Source organism: Macrobrachium rosenbergii, chromosome 44, assembly GCF_040412425.1.
Source record: "Macrobrachium rosenbergii isolate ZJJX-2024 chromosome 44, ASM4041242v1, whole genome shotgun sequence".
Taxonomy (NCBI): domain Eukaryota; kingdom Metazoa; phylum Arthropoda; class Malacostraca; order Decapoda; family Palaemonidae; genus Macrobrachium; species Macrobrachium rosenbergii.
Genome location: NC_089784.1, coordinates 12,393,460 through 12,407,983, shown reverse-complemented (window position 1 = coordinate 12,407,983; position 14,524 = coordinate 12,393,460). Strand labels below are relative to the sequence as shown.

Here is a 14,524-nt window from a genome sequence, read left to right as displayed (position 1 = left end):
AATATTTAGATTATTGCAAGAAGCTACAACAGTCCTCTGTGACAGGTGGGCTATTACACTTCCTACTGTTACGTGAAACTAAGAAAAACATTTCTATTTAAGAAAAACTAATTTAATGAAAACAAAATGCAAAGGACTGTTATCAAGAGAACACAAGAGTGCAAGTGGGGAGGAAGCTAAGAGTATCAAGGAAATTTGAAGAAATTTTCAAATACCAAATGCTTAACGATTTCTAAAGAAATCAGCACATTTTTGTAAATCGCGGGAAATCAAAGAAAAACCGGTCACCTAATTTATATTGATATCTCGAATTTGGCTCAAAGTATGGCCTACTTCAGACATTCTGCTTTTTGGGATATATCTCATACAATGCTTGTCTTATAAAATAAATTCTTAAAAAAGACTCGCTTATCAAACAAGAAATTGTCTACTGTCTACAAAATGAAGATATACTATCAATGAAATTCAAATGTTCTCGGCATCTATGTAATTACTTACAACTCGTACAATATGGGGGCAATTCTATCCGAGGTGCAATGCCCTTCATTAATCTTACCACTCTATTTATTGTAGTATGCGGTATATTGCATGTTCTTAAGTGTTGCAGTATTCCACTCCATTGACTGCAATTACACATAAGATTGTAACATTCGTAAAGGTATTTTTAACAAAGGCAATATGTCTAAGATGATGTCTAGTAACCGTCACAACATTATTCATTTGAATACTGAGAGATAAATTGCTAACATAAATTCATCTTTCATTTAGTTTTAGTTACTTAAACGCCATATCTTCTCTAACACTGAAAAGTGCATTATTTGTTTCTTATCTGTATCTTCAATGTCGGTTGTTGAGAAACAAGATTGATTTTGGGTGTCATATGCAAATGGCTTGAACTTCCCCATGCCTTTGAAGTATATCTGGCAATCCAATCGTAGACAATCCTCTTCTTAAAGTTTCACAAGTTGAATTTGAATTAAAAATCTGAACACAGTAGCCTACTCTCTGTTGTGCTAAAATTTTTAGTCTTGCAAACACACCAATGGTTCGTAAATGTTTTTAGATCTCGGTCACATACAACTGAGATCGAGTAAGACTTGGATACCACATTTGCCCTCATCTATCAGTAGATTATACAGGCTATTGTTTATAAGAAGTCTATCCAGTAATACATTTACCATTACCAAGTAAATAATTAATGGTACTGTACAAGAATACTATCGTAGTCTTTTGGAAATGAATGAGATTCAAAACGGGTCTGTGTGAATTAGTCTTAATAATCAAATGCCTATTTAAAACAGATTTAATAATCTGTTGTTTGTTTTTGTACTTCAGGAGGAATAGTTCAAATGTGTTCTTCGTGGTCAGTTGCACTGTGATGTATTTGCTTCCTGTTTGTTAACATTTGGCATTATCTGAGCCCTGCAATGTTGGCTTTAGCAAAGTAGCAACGTAAGCTATACATTTCGTCTCTTTGGCATGTCTCAGTCAGTGGAATTTCCCAGAATTAGGCAAATTTGTGTTATTTGATTTCCACATTGTCGAATAAAACCATCGTTTTTTATCAAGCTTTTGTAAGATTCACGTCATACTGTATTCTGTTTGAATTATGGTTCCGCAGCACTGGAAATAGCGAGTCTAGGCGACACTGTACGGGAGAGTAGAAGAAGACATAGGGAGTTTGTTTTGTGGCGTTTGTCCCTGTGACTAGAAACCAGATTACCGTTATTCTGTGAGAGTTGTTAGTAACAGTGATTTGCTTTGTAATTTAGTAGGTAAATTATTATAACACATTTTCCATTAGTACGATTAGGCTAATGTTGCAAAGATAAAGGCTCATGGTCTGGTAAATGCTACTTTTTAACCTAGAGGTTAATCAAATGAGTTTTTTTTTTTCAGTGATAGTATAGATAATTTCACGAATTGACCTTCATTTCCGTAGAAAATGTTTGGTTATACCCCTCCTGCTTTGCCTAAGAGCAACAATGGGAAGCCAGGTTTTTATGTGGGAGGCAAACGAAAACGTGAAATTCTAACGTAACTAACTTAACCTCAAGGCTAGGGCGCTAGGCCCTGACTCGTTACATGTTTGGACCCCTTACCCCCAACCAAACTTTACCAATGTTGCCATAAATCTTAGGGGCAATTGGGGCAGGTGTGTCCCCCTTACCAACTGGATTTCCTCATCTTAACCTAGCCCAAAGGCCTCTGATATGGCATTGATAATTATTTTTCAAATCATGGTACACCAATTTTGTTAGTCATAAAAGGGTGTAATGTGTTAATCAAAGATTTGTGATGATAATGAATGTTAAATTTGTTAAATTACGTAAAATAAAAAGTTACACTTAAATTTACAAAAGTATTTTTAATACCTATAGGCTACACCAACAAATATAACATTCTTACCCAAGTACAGTCATTTGACCACTAACATATTACACAGTCCTCAGAAGCAAGATTTGCAGACAAATTTTACCTAGAAACACATTGTGCTTCATTAAGAGGCTTGAAAATATATGTAGATGCAAAGTCACTAAAATACATGAAAGACGTAAGTCATTGGTTGATAGGAACAAAATGTGTAGACAAAGGAGAGCATATTAGACTGAATACCACTAGACAAGTTTTCCTAAATAACACTGTACAATATGTAAAGAAAAGAAGTCATAATATTTTCATTGTATTAATATCTTGGGCACCTTACTTTTTTTTTAGAGTTTTGTGTCATAAAAGGTCTCATATTATTATGCTAAATTTGATTTGATTTTATGAAATTTAGGCTTTCAAGCCAACCACTGGGACACTTTCAGCCACTGAGTACTATTATACCATACTTAATTTGAGATTTAAAAGTAACCAACACCTTTGGCCTTGGCTAGGCAAGGCACATTGCAGTTTTGTTCGGCAGTTATATCACGTATAAATTTCTCACCAAGTACGTGAAACATTGCCTATATTTTTATAAATGTGTGGTCTTGTGTTTTTTGCATTTTTGACCATTAGCCTGTTATTGGTGCAAACCACTACTTTTTGTATTTTTGTGTATTAGGGTTGAAGAAGTCTAGTTTTTGTATTGCTCTTACTTCCACATGTAAGATAAATAGGTTGAGCAAAATAGGAAACCGGTTTTTGGGTAGGAGAAGGCTATCATTGAGCAAGAATGTAAAATAGAGTATTATTTTTCTAATGAATTTGGCATGATTTTGGTAAACCATACTACTGAGCACAAATATGAAATGTAGTTTTCTGATAGGTTTTTATGTCATTCTGACAGATTTAGCATTCATTTTCATTTGATAAATTTTGGTTAACCCATTACAGACAACCTTGGCTAACAGACAATGGAAGGCCTCAGCTGAAAATCGGGTTGATAGGAACAAAATGTGTAGACAAAGGAGAGCATATTAGACTGAATACCACTAGACAAGTTTTCCTAAATAACACTGTACAATATGTAAAGAAAAGAAGTCATAATATTTTCACTGTATTAATATCTTGGCACCTTACTTTTTTTGAGAGTTTTGTGTCATAAAAGGTCTCATATTATTATGTTAAATTTGATTTGATTTTATGAAATTTAGGCTTTCAAGCCAACCACTGGGACACTTTCAGCCACTGAGTACTATTTTACCATACTTAATTTGAGATTTAAAAGTAACCAACACCTTTGGCCTTGGCTAGACAAGGCACATTGCAGTTTTGTTCGGCAGTTATATCACGTATAAATTTCTCACCAAGTACGTGAAACATTGCCTATATTTTTATAAATGTGTGGTCTTGTGTTTTTTGCATTTTTGACCATTAGCCTGTTATTGGTGCAAACCACTACTTTTTGTATTTTTGTGTATTAAGGTTGAAGAAGTCTAGTTTTTGTATTGCTCTTACTTCCATATGTAAGATAAATAGGTTGAGCAAAATAGGAAACCGGTTTTTGGGTAGGAGAAGGCTATAATTGAGCAAGAATGTAAAATAGAGTATTATTTTTCTAATGAATTTGGCATGATTTTGGTAAACCATACTACTGAGCTCAAATATGAAATGTAGTTTTCTGATAGGTTTTTATGTCATTCTGACAGATTTAGCATTCATTTTCATTTGATAAATTTTGGTTAACCCATTACAGACAACCTTGGCTAACAGACAATGGAAGGCCTCAGCTGAAAATCGGGGTTTTTAATTGGTGGAAACAAAAATAAGTTACATATAATGATGCTTTGTAATCTAATATAACCTAGTCCCTCCCCAGCCTCACCACACCACATCTTGGGTGGTGTATGAGACAAAGTTAAATATAAAAGTACAGTACATCCTATCAGTATCTGGGATGCCATGTAGTAACTGACCCCCTGCCTTGCCTGAACTAGATGTTCATAAATCGTAATCAGTACATTTGCTTACATACCTTATCCTCCTCATAGTCTAACCTGACCCTAAGGCCTAAGACTTTCCCACTGTAGTTATCAAATACTGTTAGATATTAAGGGGTATAATGAATTAACCAAACATTTCCATTAAAAGTTAATGTCACATTTGTTAAAATCACATAAAAACTATCAGTACAACTATATTTGAAATTTAACATCACTAATTGGACTAACTGTTATTTTTTATAACTGAACACCTCTAAAAATGACCTTCATACCAAAATAGTCTTATGAGATCTTTGACACTGCAGTCAATAGAAATGTTATTTGTAAACACTTTTATTGAAAAATCCCCATTATTCGGAATAAATTCCTAAAATATCATTTAGTGTTGCATAGTGAAAGAAAAATTAGTTTACTGGTTAGCATTCCTTCACAACTGACTTCTGGATGGGAGCCTTATTGTCCTTCTTATGGCTTTGGAAAACACTTAAATAGGATGAGTATATGAAGAAGATCACAGAAACCTCCTGTGGAGAAGTCCTATCTGTAGATTTGGATTTCTTGGAGGATGCTTCTCTGAACATTTGTACTGTAGGATGGGAGTTAGGAACTGGGCGAGGTTTGTCGGCTAAAGCAGAAAAATATGGCCATGTTCCTTGAAGGAAGCACAGCTATGTGAAGGAGCAAGAAGGCTGAAGCAGCTCTAGATGAAGCAGGAATGGGTTTGACACGGTCATGTTTGGATGAACAAGGACCAGCTGCAGGAGAGGAGGAGTGAGAATCCGAAAAGGACCTGCGGTTCTTCTTGCGTGGATGGATGGAGGAGGAGGATTTCCTTTTATATCTCCTCTTCCTACCAAAATTCTTCCATTGCTCAGGAGACCAATTACGACAATAGGAACAGGGATTATTTATGTTACAATGGTTAGATCTGCACCTGCTACAAGTGGAATGGAGGTCTGTATCCAAGGCAGCCAAATAACAAGAACAAGGGTTGTTACCAGTCCCCAGGCATCTTTTCTGAGGCCTGGATTGCTTAGATGATTCATGAGTTTGCAGTTTTAGGAATGAAAAATATACACAGATAACACAATATCACAGAAAAACACACAATAAAAGGAGAATGAAAAAATGGAACGTCAAGGCGTAATATGAGCAGGAAGTGCTAAAACAGCTGGCTTCTTGGCTAGAGAGGCAGTAGCACTGTCTTGCTATGAAGGTGGTTAGGGAGAAACTGATACATCACAGCGTTGTTGGGGTAAGCCAGGTTGGGCTGCGCCTGCCTCCTTCTTCCCCATTGGCTGTCTCCTATTGCCACCATAATCCTTGTGCTATTTTTAACCAGACTCCAGCAGGCGCTAGAGAAATTCCCCTTACGTTAAGACAAAAAAAGGTTTGTTCTGTAAATGAACAAAGAATATTTGTTTATTGGTTGATAGTAACTGTTGTAATTATGAAAAAGATAGAAGGCGATAAATTAGAAAGAACACCATTTGAATAGTTCTTAAAAAAAAATGACTTCTATAAACAAGAGGTCATAAAACTATCTGCATACCAGTTTCCAGTAACTGTCATATACTGTACACTTGTAAATATTTTGCCATATAAGAAAAATCTTATAATTTATGATAAATTTTACTGATCATATTACTTATGCTGTATCTTATAGGTTGAAAAGTAACCAGTACAGTAGCGTGTTTTTAACATCCAGTCATTTCTGCCAGATATGCTTTGTTTACCCATTATAACCCCCTAAATCTAACAATAATGGGAGACCACAGTGGGAAGCCTTGATTTTTTGGGTTTGGTCTGTGTAAACTAATGAAATACTGGGATGGATGCATCCTAGTGTAACCTTCCCTGGTAGTGGCTACTATTAACAGTATAAATAGCATGATCAGTGGCAATTTAGTAAGTTCTCAGACCTTTTTCTTTAATAACAAATTTCATAAGCTTCCTAACAAGTTAGGAGTTATTGGTTTGTTTTGAAGAGTTTATTATTTGAAATTTTCATCTGGTTCCATCCCTTTCCGGTTTGTTTTCTTCTCAGTAGTATGTCTTAACTTCATATAATTTTTTGTGCTTATAATAACATCGTAGCTGAATTGGCCAGTCATTGTTTGATTTTGCCATTTAAGAAGAGATTTCTCCTTCAGTCATGGTTATGGCATCTTTGACTAAGCTGCCTGTCCTCTGGTGCATCATCCATCTTTTTTTTTTTTAAGATTTATTTAAGGTTAACATTGAAAATTTTAATTACATATTAGGTTTGAATGTGATAAAGTGTCCTGAGTGTCAAACATACAGTGTATTGAGAGGAATAATGTTTTATTTGGAGGTGAGCAGGTTCTGAAAATATTGAGGAAGTGGTGGAGAGATGTTCTGTCCAGCAGCTGAAAAACTAGATAAATTGTAATTCTCAAAGACTGAACTGGGGAGGACTTATGATGAGAAGGGGATGAGGAAGTTAGTTAGGGAAGGAGTAGATATGAAAGTAGTGGGATGAAGACCTTTAGGAAGGCTCAGGAAATAATGGAAATAGGGGATAGATGAAGACCTTGACTTGATGGGAGTTTAGGAGGAAGTGCACAGGACAAGGAGAGTAGAGATCTCATCTCATGTCTTACCATGCAGAGGGAGAAACTAACAGGAAATATTAATGGTGATGATATCTGTTGTCTTTTACCTGCCATTTCTAACATAATTCTGTATCTTTTTTACTTTGCAGAAGAAGAAGTAGGAGAAAAGAAATGGAAGTAACCATAAACAAAGACTATGAAATAAATTCTGATCCTTCTTTAAATATAGTTCATGGACATTGCAATTCTTCAGTTGATATAATTCATGGAGATTTTAGTTCAGCTGTTGATCAAGTACTTACTGCAGCTCAGGTAAGAAAATACTATAATCAAGTACAAAGTTGGAATTGTAATAAAACCTAGCTGTTCATTTGAGGAGTATAACCTTCAAATAGTACAGTAAATTTTGAGTCTCGGTTTGTATTTTTATTTGGGGTGGTTGATTTTTCTAAAATTGTCTTTGTAGCAGAATTTTCATCTGCATTCAATCTACAATTTTCCAGTGTATAACATTGTCATATAAAGTACAAATCACAGTTTTGCAGCACCCTATTCAATGTTGATCTTTGCGGACTAGATTAGTGTCCTTGATACTGCCTCATTTATGGATATCTTTCTCTGATTTACTTGCACTATAATTTTTAAATTTCTACTGAAAGATAAGCAAATCTCACTTGATTACTACAAGACTGCATTCTCCCCCAAAGGCTCCCTTCTGCTCTGTCTCTGTCTCCATACTTGGTGTTCACAAATACCCAAATCACTAGGTCATGCATTCATCATTTAGACTAAACAGATTACCCAGAGCCAAAAGCAGTCTTATCTCTGCAGCTTTCTATTTCAAATCATGGGACATATTAGTCATTATATTGAACTACACAACAGCAATAAAGTAGGGAATTACGAGAAACGTGATTGTAATGTAGCACAACAACCACTGGTTGGATGGGGTCACTGAGGTCAGGAAGGTGTTTTCACTATTAATATCATTGTGTCTTCTACCAGTGATGCCTTTTTCGATGAAAGATGCAGCAACCCAAAATGACACTCACCTCTGATACAGTAGTTGATAGCCAGCACAAGTGCCCAGTGGCCAGTTCTGCATACTCTTCTGCAAGCTAATTGTCAGTGATTGACAGCCATGCTGTTGGGAAGTTTTTATCCCTACACTGACCAGATGGACTCTGAACTGTGTATGTAGTATCAGCATTTATGTTTTTGGCTCAAGGAAAGGGGTTGGCTGAAGGGAAATCCTCCTGGCAAAGGGTATGTTAAGATGTCTTATTGTTAAGCTTTGTGATGCTCAACCATGGCTTCAAGAGGTTTCAGACTGATACACAGGGAATTGTTGACCCTGAGACAGGCATTTAAGAACATTTGATTGCCTGGTATCTATATACAGTTATCCAAAGTACCTTGTGCAAAGGAAAGTTTGGGATCTCTCATTGGTTAAGTAATAGAGCTTGTATTGTGCACCTGTTTAGATGGAGACAGGAGTTGAACAGCCAAGAGAATCAAGTATCTATAACAGTTCAAGGGGTATTTCCATGTTGATATCCACCTGGCATCACTGAATTATCTGTGCTCCATTTGATTGATTAATTGATTATGAAATTGTTTTTATTCCTATGATTGGTCAGGCTGTGTTCAAGAGTCATTTCAAATCTTTGGCACCAGTGACAGCATCTGCACATTGAACTGGCATGCACTGCAGAAATTCTCAACAACTGACTGGTGGTGTTAGTAACTGCAGTTCTAGTTCTATTTCCACAAGTTTTCCAGTACCTCAGACTTCTTGGCACTTGAGATTTGGATTTTATTCCAGTTAGGTAGAGTTGGCCATGAAGGCTGAAATAAGAACAGTTTTCCCTGATTGGGCAAGTTGTTGTCTTTGGCCCAGCAATTCTAGTGGGTTTCTGATCCTCTGGCCAAGTGGGATGCTTCCAGAGCATACTCTTGTGCTAGAAGTTATGGTGCCTTTCAGCAGCAGTTTTCAAAGATGTGGTGTCCATATTGGAAGACTGAAAAGTAGAAGCCTTGGAAAATGATTTTTGTTTCTTCAGTGATGGCAGGATCACAGTCACTCGTTTAGCAAGGATCCCACAGGCTCTTTTCTCCTTAGTAAGGATCCCACTGGCGCTTTTCTCCCTCAGTTATTGACACAAGGTGGAATGCACACCTACTGCAATGTCAAGTGATGAGATCTTTGATGTAACAAGGTTGAGGGTGTTTCATCTTTGAGTAAATTCCATTTTCATATGCTTCCAGGTGTTCAATCTGTGCTTTGGCATGAAGAGTTACAAGTATGACTGCTGGCACCTTGATAGTGGTGCCACTCTTAAGGGTCAAAGTCAGCACTCAGCCTGAGTTCATGTACTAATTTTTGTATATTGTTTCATGAAGTGCAGACATAAGCAACCTTGGCGTAATGCCATGGTCCATTTTGGCCAGTGACTGCATTGGCTGATGGCCTTAGCCAAGGAATCTGGTCCTGCAATTGTGGTAGTCCCTAGGTATCGGAACCTGCATGGCTCTTTGACATCAACAGGGCACAGTAATGGTAATTGCTTTTGGGATTACTGAGTAGAATTTCATTAGCTTTGAAGATATCCAAGGTGCTACCATCTTGGGAATGATCTCATTAATTTCTTTAGACTCCTGCTTAGCCTCTTTAGGTGGGAACTAGAGAAACTTGTCATGTATAGGTCCTCAAAGATATTGCTGGTGGCTCTCTTTTAAACAGAATATTGTAACAGTTTTAGGAACCAACCAACCTCTCCTAAAAAAAAACTGGACATCCTCTGTCCTCTTAACCAAGGTTTTCCATGAGAGATCTTGCAGAACTGGGACTAGCAGTCATGCACAAGCCAAGTGCAGTAATTCTGGTAGATGGTGCAAAGGAGTCATTCATCCAGTTGACTCGGTTTTCTTTTTTGCTGACTTATCTTTGTAGTCATTGCAGGAGTTTGTTCATTTTCATATTCAGGGATGCACATCTGTTCTCTCTTATTGGAGTTGAGGAAACTTATCCAGTCCTTGAAAGGAAGTTTCCCTCTGAGTAGCTCAACTTCCTAGTGGGTTTCTCTTTCTTGTCGCTACGGCCTTATGAAGCCTCAAGACTTCCTTTCTGGATCTCATTCTGAAGACAGTCTTTCTGCTGGCATACACTTCTTTGGGATGGGTCAGTGAGACTCATGTTATGCCTGGGGAAATCATACACACTGAAAGTGGACCATTGGCAGCTTTGTAATTTGTTCCTGACTTTGTACAAAGACCCCAAGCAACTAGTATGCCTCCTCCCAGGTTGAGGGGTCTGACAGGGACCTTCCGTCTAGGAGCGTCGATGGGTCAAGCAGCCACCTCCTCCACTAGCACAACACTTCACTGTCACAGTTGGGGAAGGATCTAGGTTAATTTCCTGTTAACCCAGACTCAAAACTGGCAATGGCACAGGATGGAAGCAAGGGAGTCAGGTGCAGGAGCGAGTGGATAAAAGGCAGGAGAGAAAAAATGGATGCCAGAGCTGGTGCTGGGTGCTCTGGGCTGGAGCCAGGCTGTAGTTGGCACCAGGCGAGCTAGTAGCTCGGGAGCTGGCAGGCACTCTTGGGCATTCATAGTATGAGCTGGCGCCAGGTGGGCTGGAAGCCAGGTTGGAGCTAAAAAATTTGGAATGCTTCACAATTTGCATATAATTCTTGCACAGGGGCCATGCTAATCTTCTCTGTATTGATCGATTATAGTACATATGTACTGCCGAAGCAAGCACTATTTGTGTGTGGAAATATTGAAAATGATTCCTTGACTCTGCTTTTCACTGTACTGATTCATATTGTACCTATCTAAAAACCTGGCTTTAAGAAAAACCATACTCCTTTTTATTTGATAGTTAAAAGCCCACTCCTTTTTATTTGATAGTTAGGGGGAGAAACTTCATAACACTGAGATGATCTTTTAACTATAGAATTTTTAATTTACATTCATCCTCATTCTTGATGCTTCAATTTCTTGATAGTTGGATTCCAGATAAATAGGACTTTACAGTAAATACATGTGTAGTATCTCCTTATTGAGTTCGTACAAAAAAAGGGCTGATGTTTGTGTGTGTGTGTGTGCGCACTTGCTTGTCCCAAACTTCATTGAATTTCTGTCCATTAACTGACAATTTTTAGATTGCATAAGATGTACCTATCGAGGGAACCTTGGCTTCAAATATTGTTATATACTCTTTGAGATTTCACTTTTTATGTTTACAAAAGTACCTTTTACCTTGTGAATTTTCCAATTTGTTCCCCTATGTAAATATCATAGCTTGTGTATTCCTGTACCTGTAATGTCAAGCCTTAAGAGCGCTTAACATTCTTTTGTTGAACACATTCTCTCTTTTGATTCTTCTCCTATTTGTCTTTTTTTCAGATTTCATCAGACAAGAAAGTATGTTTAACTTGTGGCAGTGAGGGGGCTACTATTAGTACTTTTACAAGAATTGGAAAGTCTAGAGCTAACCCTGAACCTCTGATAAATTTATTATGTTGCATCCTGAAAAAACCCATTGTTGAAGTGCAACTACCTAGTCATGTTGTTTGTGAGAAGTGTTTCAAACATTTTGAATATATTGAAAGGCTTCAGTATCAGCTCTCTGAAGCATGCAGAGATGTCATTAAAAGCTTCAGCAAGGCTGTCAAGATTTTTATGAAGTGTGACTTTTTACAATATGAAGAAAAGCAGGGCCTGTTAGTGTTCAATGATATTGGTTTGGAAGGTAATGAAAGTAGTATTATTGCCAAAGCTGTGTCTATGGCCTCCTCAAAGAGAAAAAATAGAGACACTGACATTAAAACTGAGAGAAAGCACCAGTGCACTTTGTGTGGTAAAGCTTTTCGCGCCTATAGTCATAAAGTTGAACACATGGTCACTCATACTCAGGAAAAGTCATTCAAGTGTGATATATGTGGTTTCCACACAGCTACAAAATCTAACCTCAATAAGCATAAGCAACAACACACAGATGATTATATTTGTAGTATCTGTGATAAAAAACTATGCAGTAAGTTTTCACTAAAGGAGCATATGGCAATACACAACAATAAGAGGGATTTCCAGTGTGAATATTGTGAGAAAAGGTTTTTGCGTCAGAGAGACAAGAAAATTCATGAGAAAAATCATTTGGTGGAATTTGAGTCTCATGAATGTGAGATTTGTGGGAAGCGGTTTGTTCTCAAGTCAAGACTCGCAAGACATATGTTAGTGCACTGTAAAGAAAAACAACACATCTGTTCTGTTTGTGATAAGAGATTTGCCAGGAAGGATGATTTGAAATGCCATGAAAGAATACACTCGGGGGATAAGCCTTATTCTTGTAGCGAGTGTGGAAAACAATTTCGTTTCCTATCCAACTGTAGAAATCACATGAAATGTCATACCAAGGAAACAAAAGCTTACCATTGCACTTGCTGTAATGTATCTTTTGTCATTGAAGCCAAATACAAAAATCATCTCAAAACCCGTAACCATAGAAGGAAGTCTTCAGAGGTTCCTCCAATTGAACAAATTTACTGTGATATCTGTAAAGTTCTATTCACACTTCCTGACTATACATTACATAGACCTGGATGTGAGAAAAAAGTGAGAGAGGTAGAAATCAGTTTTGAGAATTTTGAGCAGTTATCAGAGCACACTTTCTCTTGCTGATTAAAGGTCCCTTAGAAAATCTCACACTTATGAATCACTGATAATGCAGATGTCAATCACCAATAGATAAATAAGTTTCCCACAAAAATGTAAAGTATATGATAGTTTTTAATTTTCTAATACTTCCTTATAAAAAATAAAAACTATTTGTATTATATATTGCTGTATACTTATTCCTTCTTATTCACAGGTCTGGTAGTATCGTAAGCCCTTCGTTGAGCTCACTTTCACAGTAGATCATCATTTTCATACAATCAGAAGAATGGGGAGGATGGGGAGTTGAAAATACAAGTGAAAGCAGGGATAGTTATGAACTGCAAAATCAGCAAAAGGGTGCATAATTTCTTTTGATATAACATCATAGTACTATCTGTACATATATATACTGTACAGTACAGTGAAATCTCACTTTTAACGGACTAATGGGGGGGAAGGTTCTCCGTTAAAACTGATTGTTCATTACAGTGAAGCATTATTTTTCTTTTGTCCTAAGTGATAGTTATCAGTAGACCAGCCTCGGCCTAGGTGTGATAACTGGAGCCAACATACATGAAAAGATTCACATTATGAAATAAAGGTAATAAAATCATTTTTACCTTATTATTAGCATATCTTCATAATGTAATTAGCCCAACTGATGAATAATTCCGTTTCAATGAAATCAACTTTTATCCATGTGAGGCCAGCTGACAAAATGTAACCATCAAATTATGGTTCCGCTCACAACAATGTTTATCTTTCGGTAACCTTTCAGAAATTTTAATGGTATAGGCAGTCCCCGGTTATCGGTGATCTGGTTTTACGGCGCTTGTCTAGCGATGATGATAACCGAGTTTTCGACACCAATTCCTAGTTATTGGCGCCAATAACCAAGGATCGGCGCTATTATCGCCGATTTTCGGTAATCATCACGCTGTCGGGAACGGAACCCCGCCAATAATCATGGACAGCCTGTAGTGTAATTACAGTAGTAATAACATTTATAATAATATATTAATTTTTCATGAAAAATTTGTCATCATTTTGGTGGAAAATAACTTTTTAAAACAATGCAGTCACACAAATGATAATTATCGTACTGTTGTTTGTGATTGGCAATTAAACATAAACGTAATAAAACTATTTTTACCTTATACAGTATATTATTGGCATATCTTCATAATAAATAGCCTATTCAAGGAATAATTCCCTATCAATGAAATCAACTTTTATCTGTGCAAGGCCAGCTGACCAAATGTAAACACTGAATTATGGTAGCACTCACAGCAATGTTACTTTCAGTATCCCTTCGAAATTTTAATGGTAGTGTAATTACGGTAGTAATAACGTTTAGGATAACATAATATTCATTTTTCACTAAAAGCTCATCATTTTGATGGTAAATAACAGTTTAGAACAATTCAGTCATACAAATGGTAATTATCGTACATTATCATATTATTAGGGGTTTGTGGCTGTGATGAGACATAAAGAAAACAATGTTACCCTTTTAGGCGACAGGTTTAGGAAAAACATGATATAGAATTGGCTTTGTTATTTCATGTATTTTGAATTTCTAAGGATATGGTAAGTAAAACACCATTTGTAATAACATCATCTTTACATAACCAATTTTTCATAAGACACCTGTTGTTGCAAAAGCTAGCCTATACACAGATGGTTTTATAATTTAACAGTCGTCTTATACTACCTTTGGCTGGATTTTGTCCTTAAAATCCGATGCCCATTGGTTCTGGGGCCGTTAAAATGAGGTTTTACTGTACATAGACACCACAGCATTACTGAACACAAGATTATAAGCTTCATTTTTCTTACTGCCTACTTTTTTTGCATTATTTCAGGTTTATGCATATCCTTTTACAGTGTGGTTTAGAATCTCACTTTTAT

The 14,524-nt window shown here is 36.7% G+C and overlaps 1 protein-coding gene and 1 non-coding gene across 5 annotated transcripts; one reads left to right on the top strand and one right to left on the bottom strand.

Moving 5' to 3' along the window:
- Positions 1-1,433: 1,433 nt before the first annotated feature.
- On the top strand, positions 1,434-12,794 carry LOC136829346 (zinc finger protein 586-like). Of its 4 annotated transcripts, none has more exons than XM_067087760.1 (3): positions 1,434-1,452; positions 7,099-7,261; positions 11,363-12,794. In XM_067087760.1, the coding sequence occupies exons 2-3, from the start codon at positions 7,121-7,123 to the stop codon at positions 12,635-12,637; spliced, it is 1,416 nt and encodes a 471-aa protein (XP_066943861.1). In that variant the 5' UTR covers positions 1,434-1,452; positions 7,099-7,120; the 3' UTR covers positions 12,638-12,794. The 4 variants fall into 4 exon arrangements, with proteins under 4 accessions (XP_066943861.1, XP_066943858.1, XP_066943859.1 ...); XM_067087757.1 differs by lacking the exon at positions 1,434-1,452 and adding an exon at positions 1,607-1,775; XM_067087758.1 differs by lacking the exon at positions 1,434-1,452 and adding an exon at positions 1,635-1,771.
- LOC136829632 (U6 spliceosomal RNA) lies at positions 10,609-10,715 on the bottom strand. The gene has a single exon (XR_010850425.1). It is a non-coding gene; the product is annotated as a U6 spliceosomal RNA (small nuclear RNA).
- Positions 12,795-14,524: the final 1,730 nt, after the last annotated feature.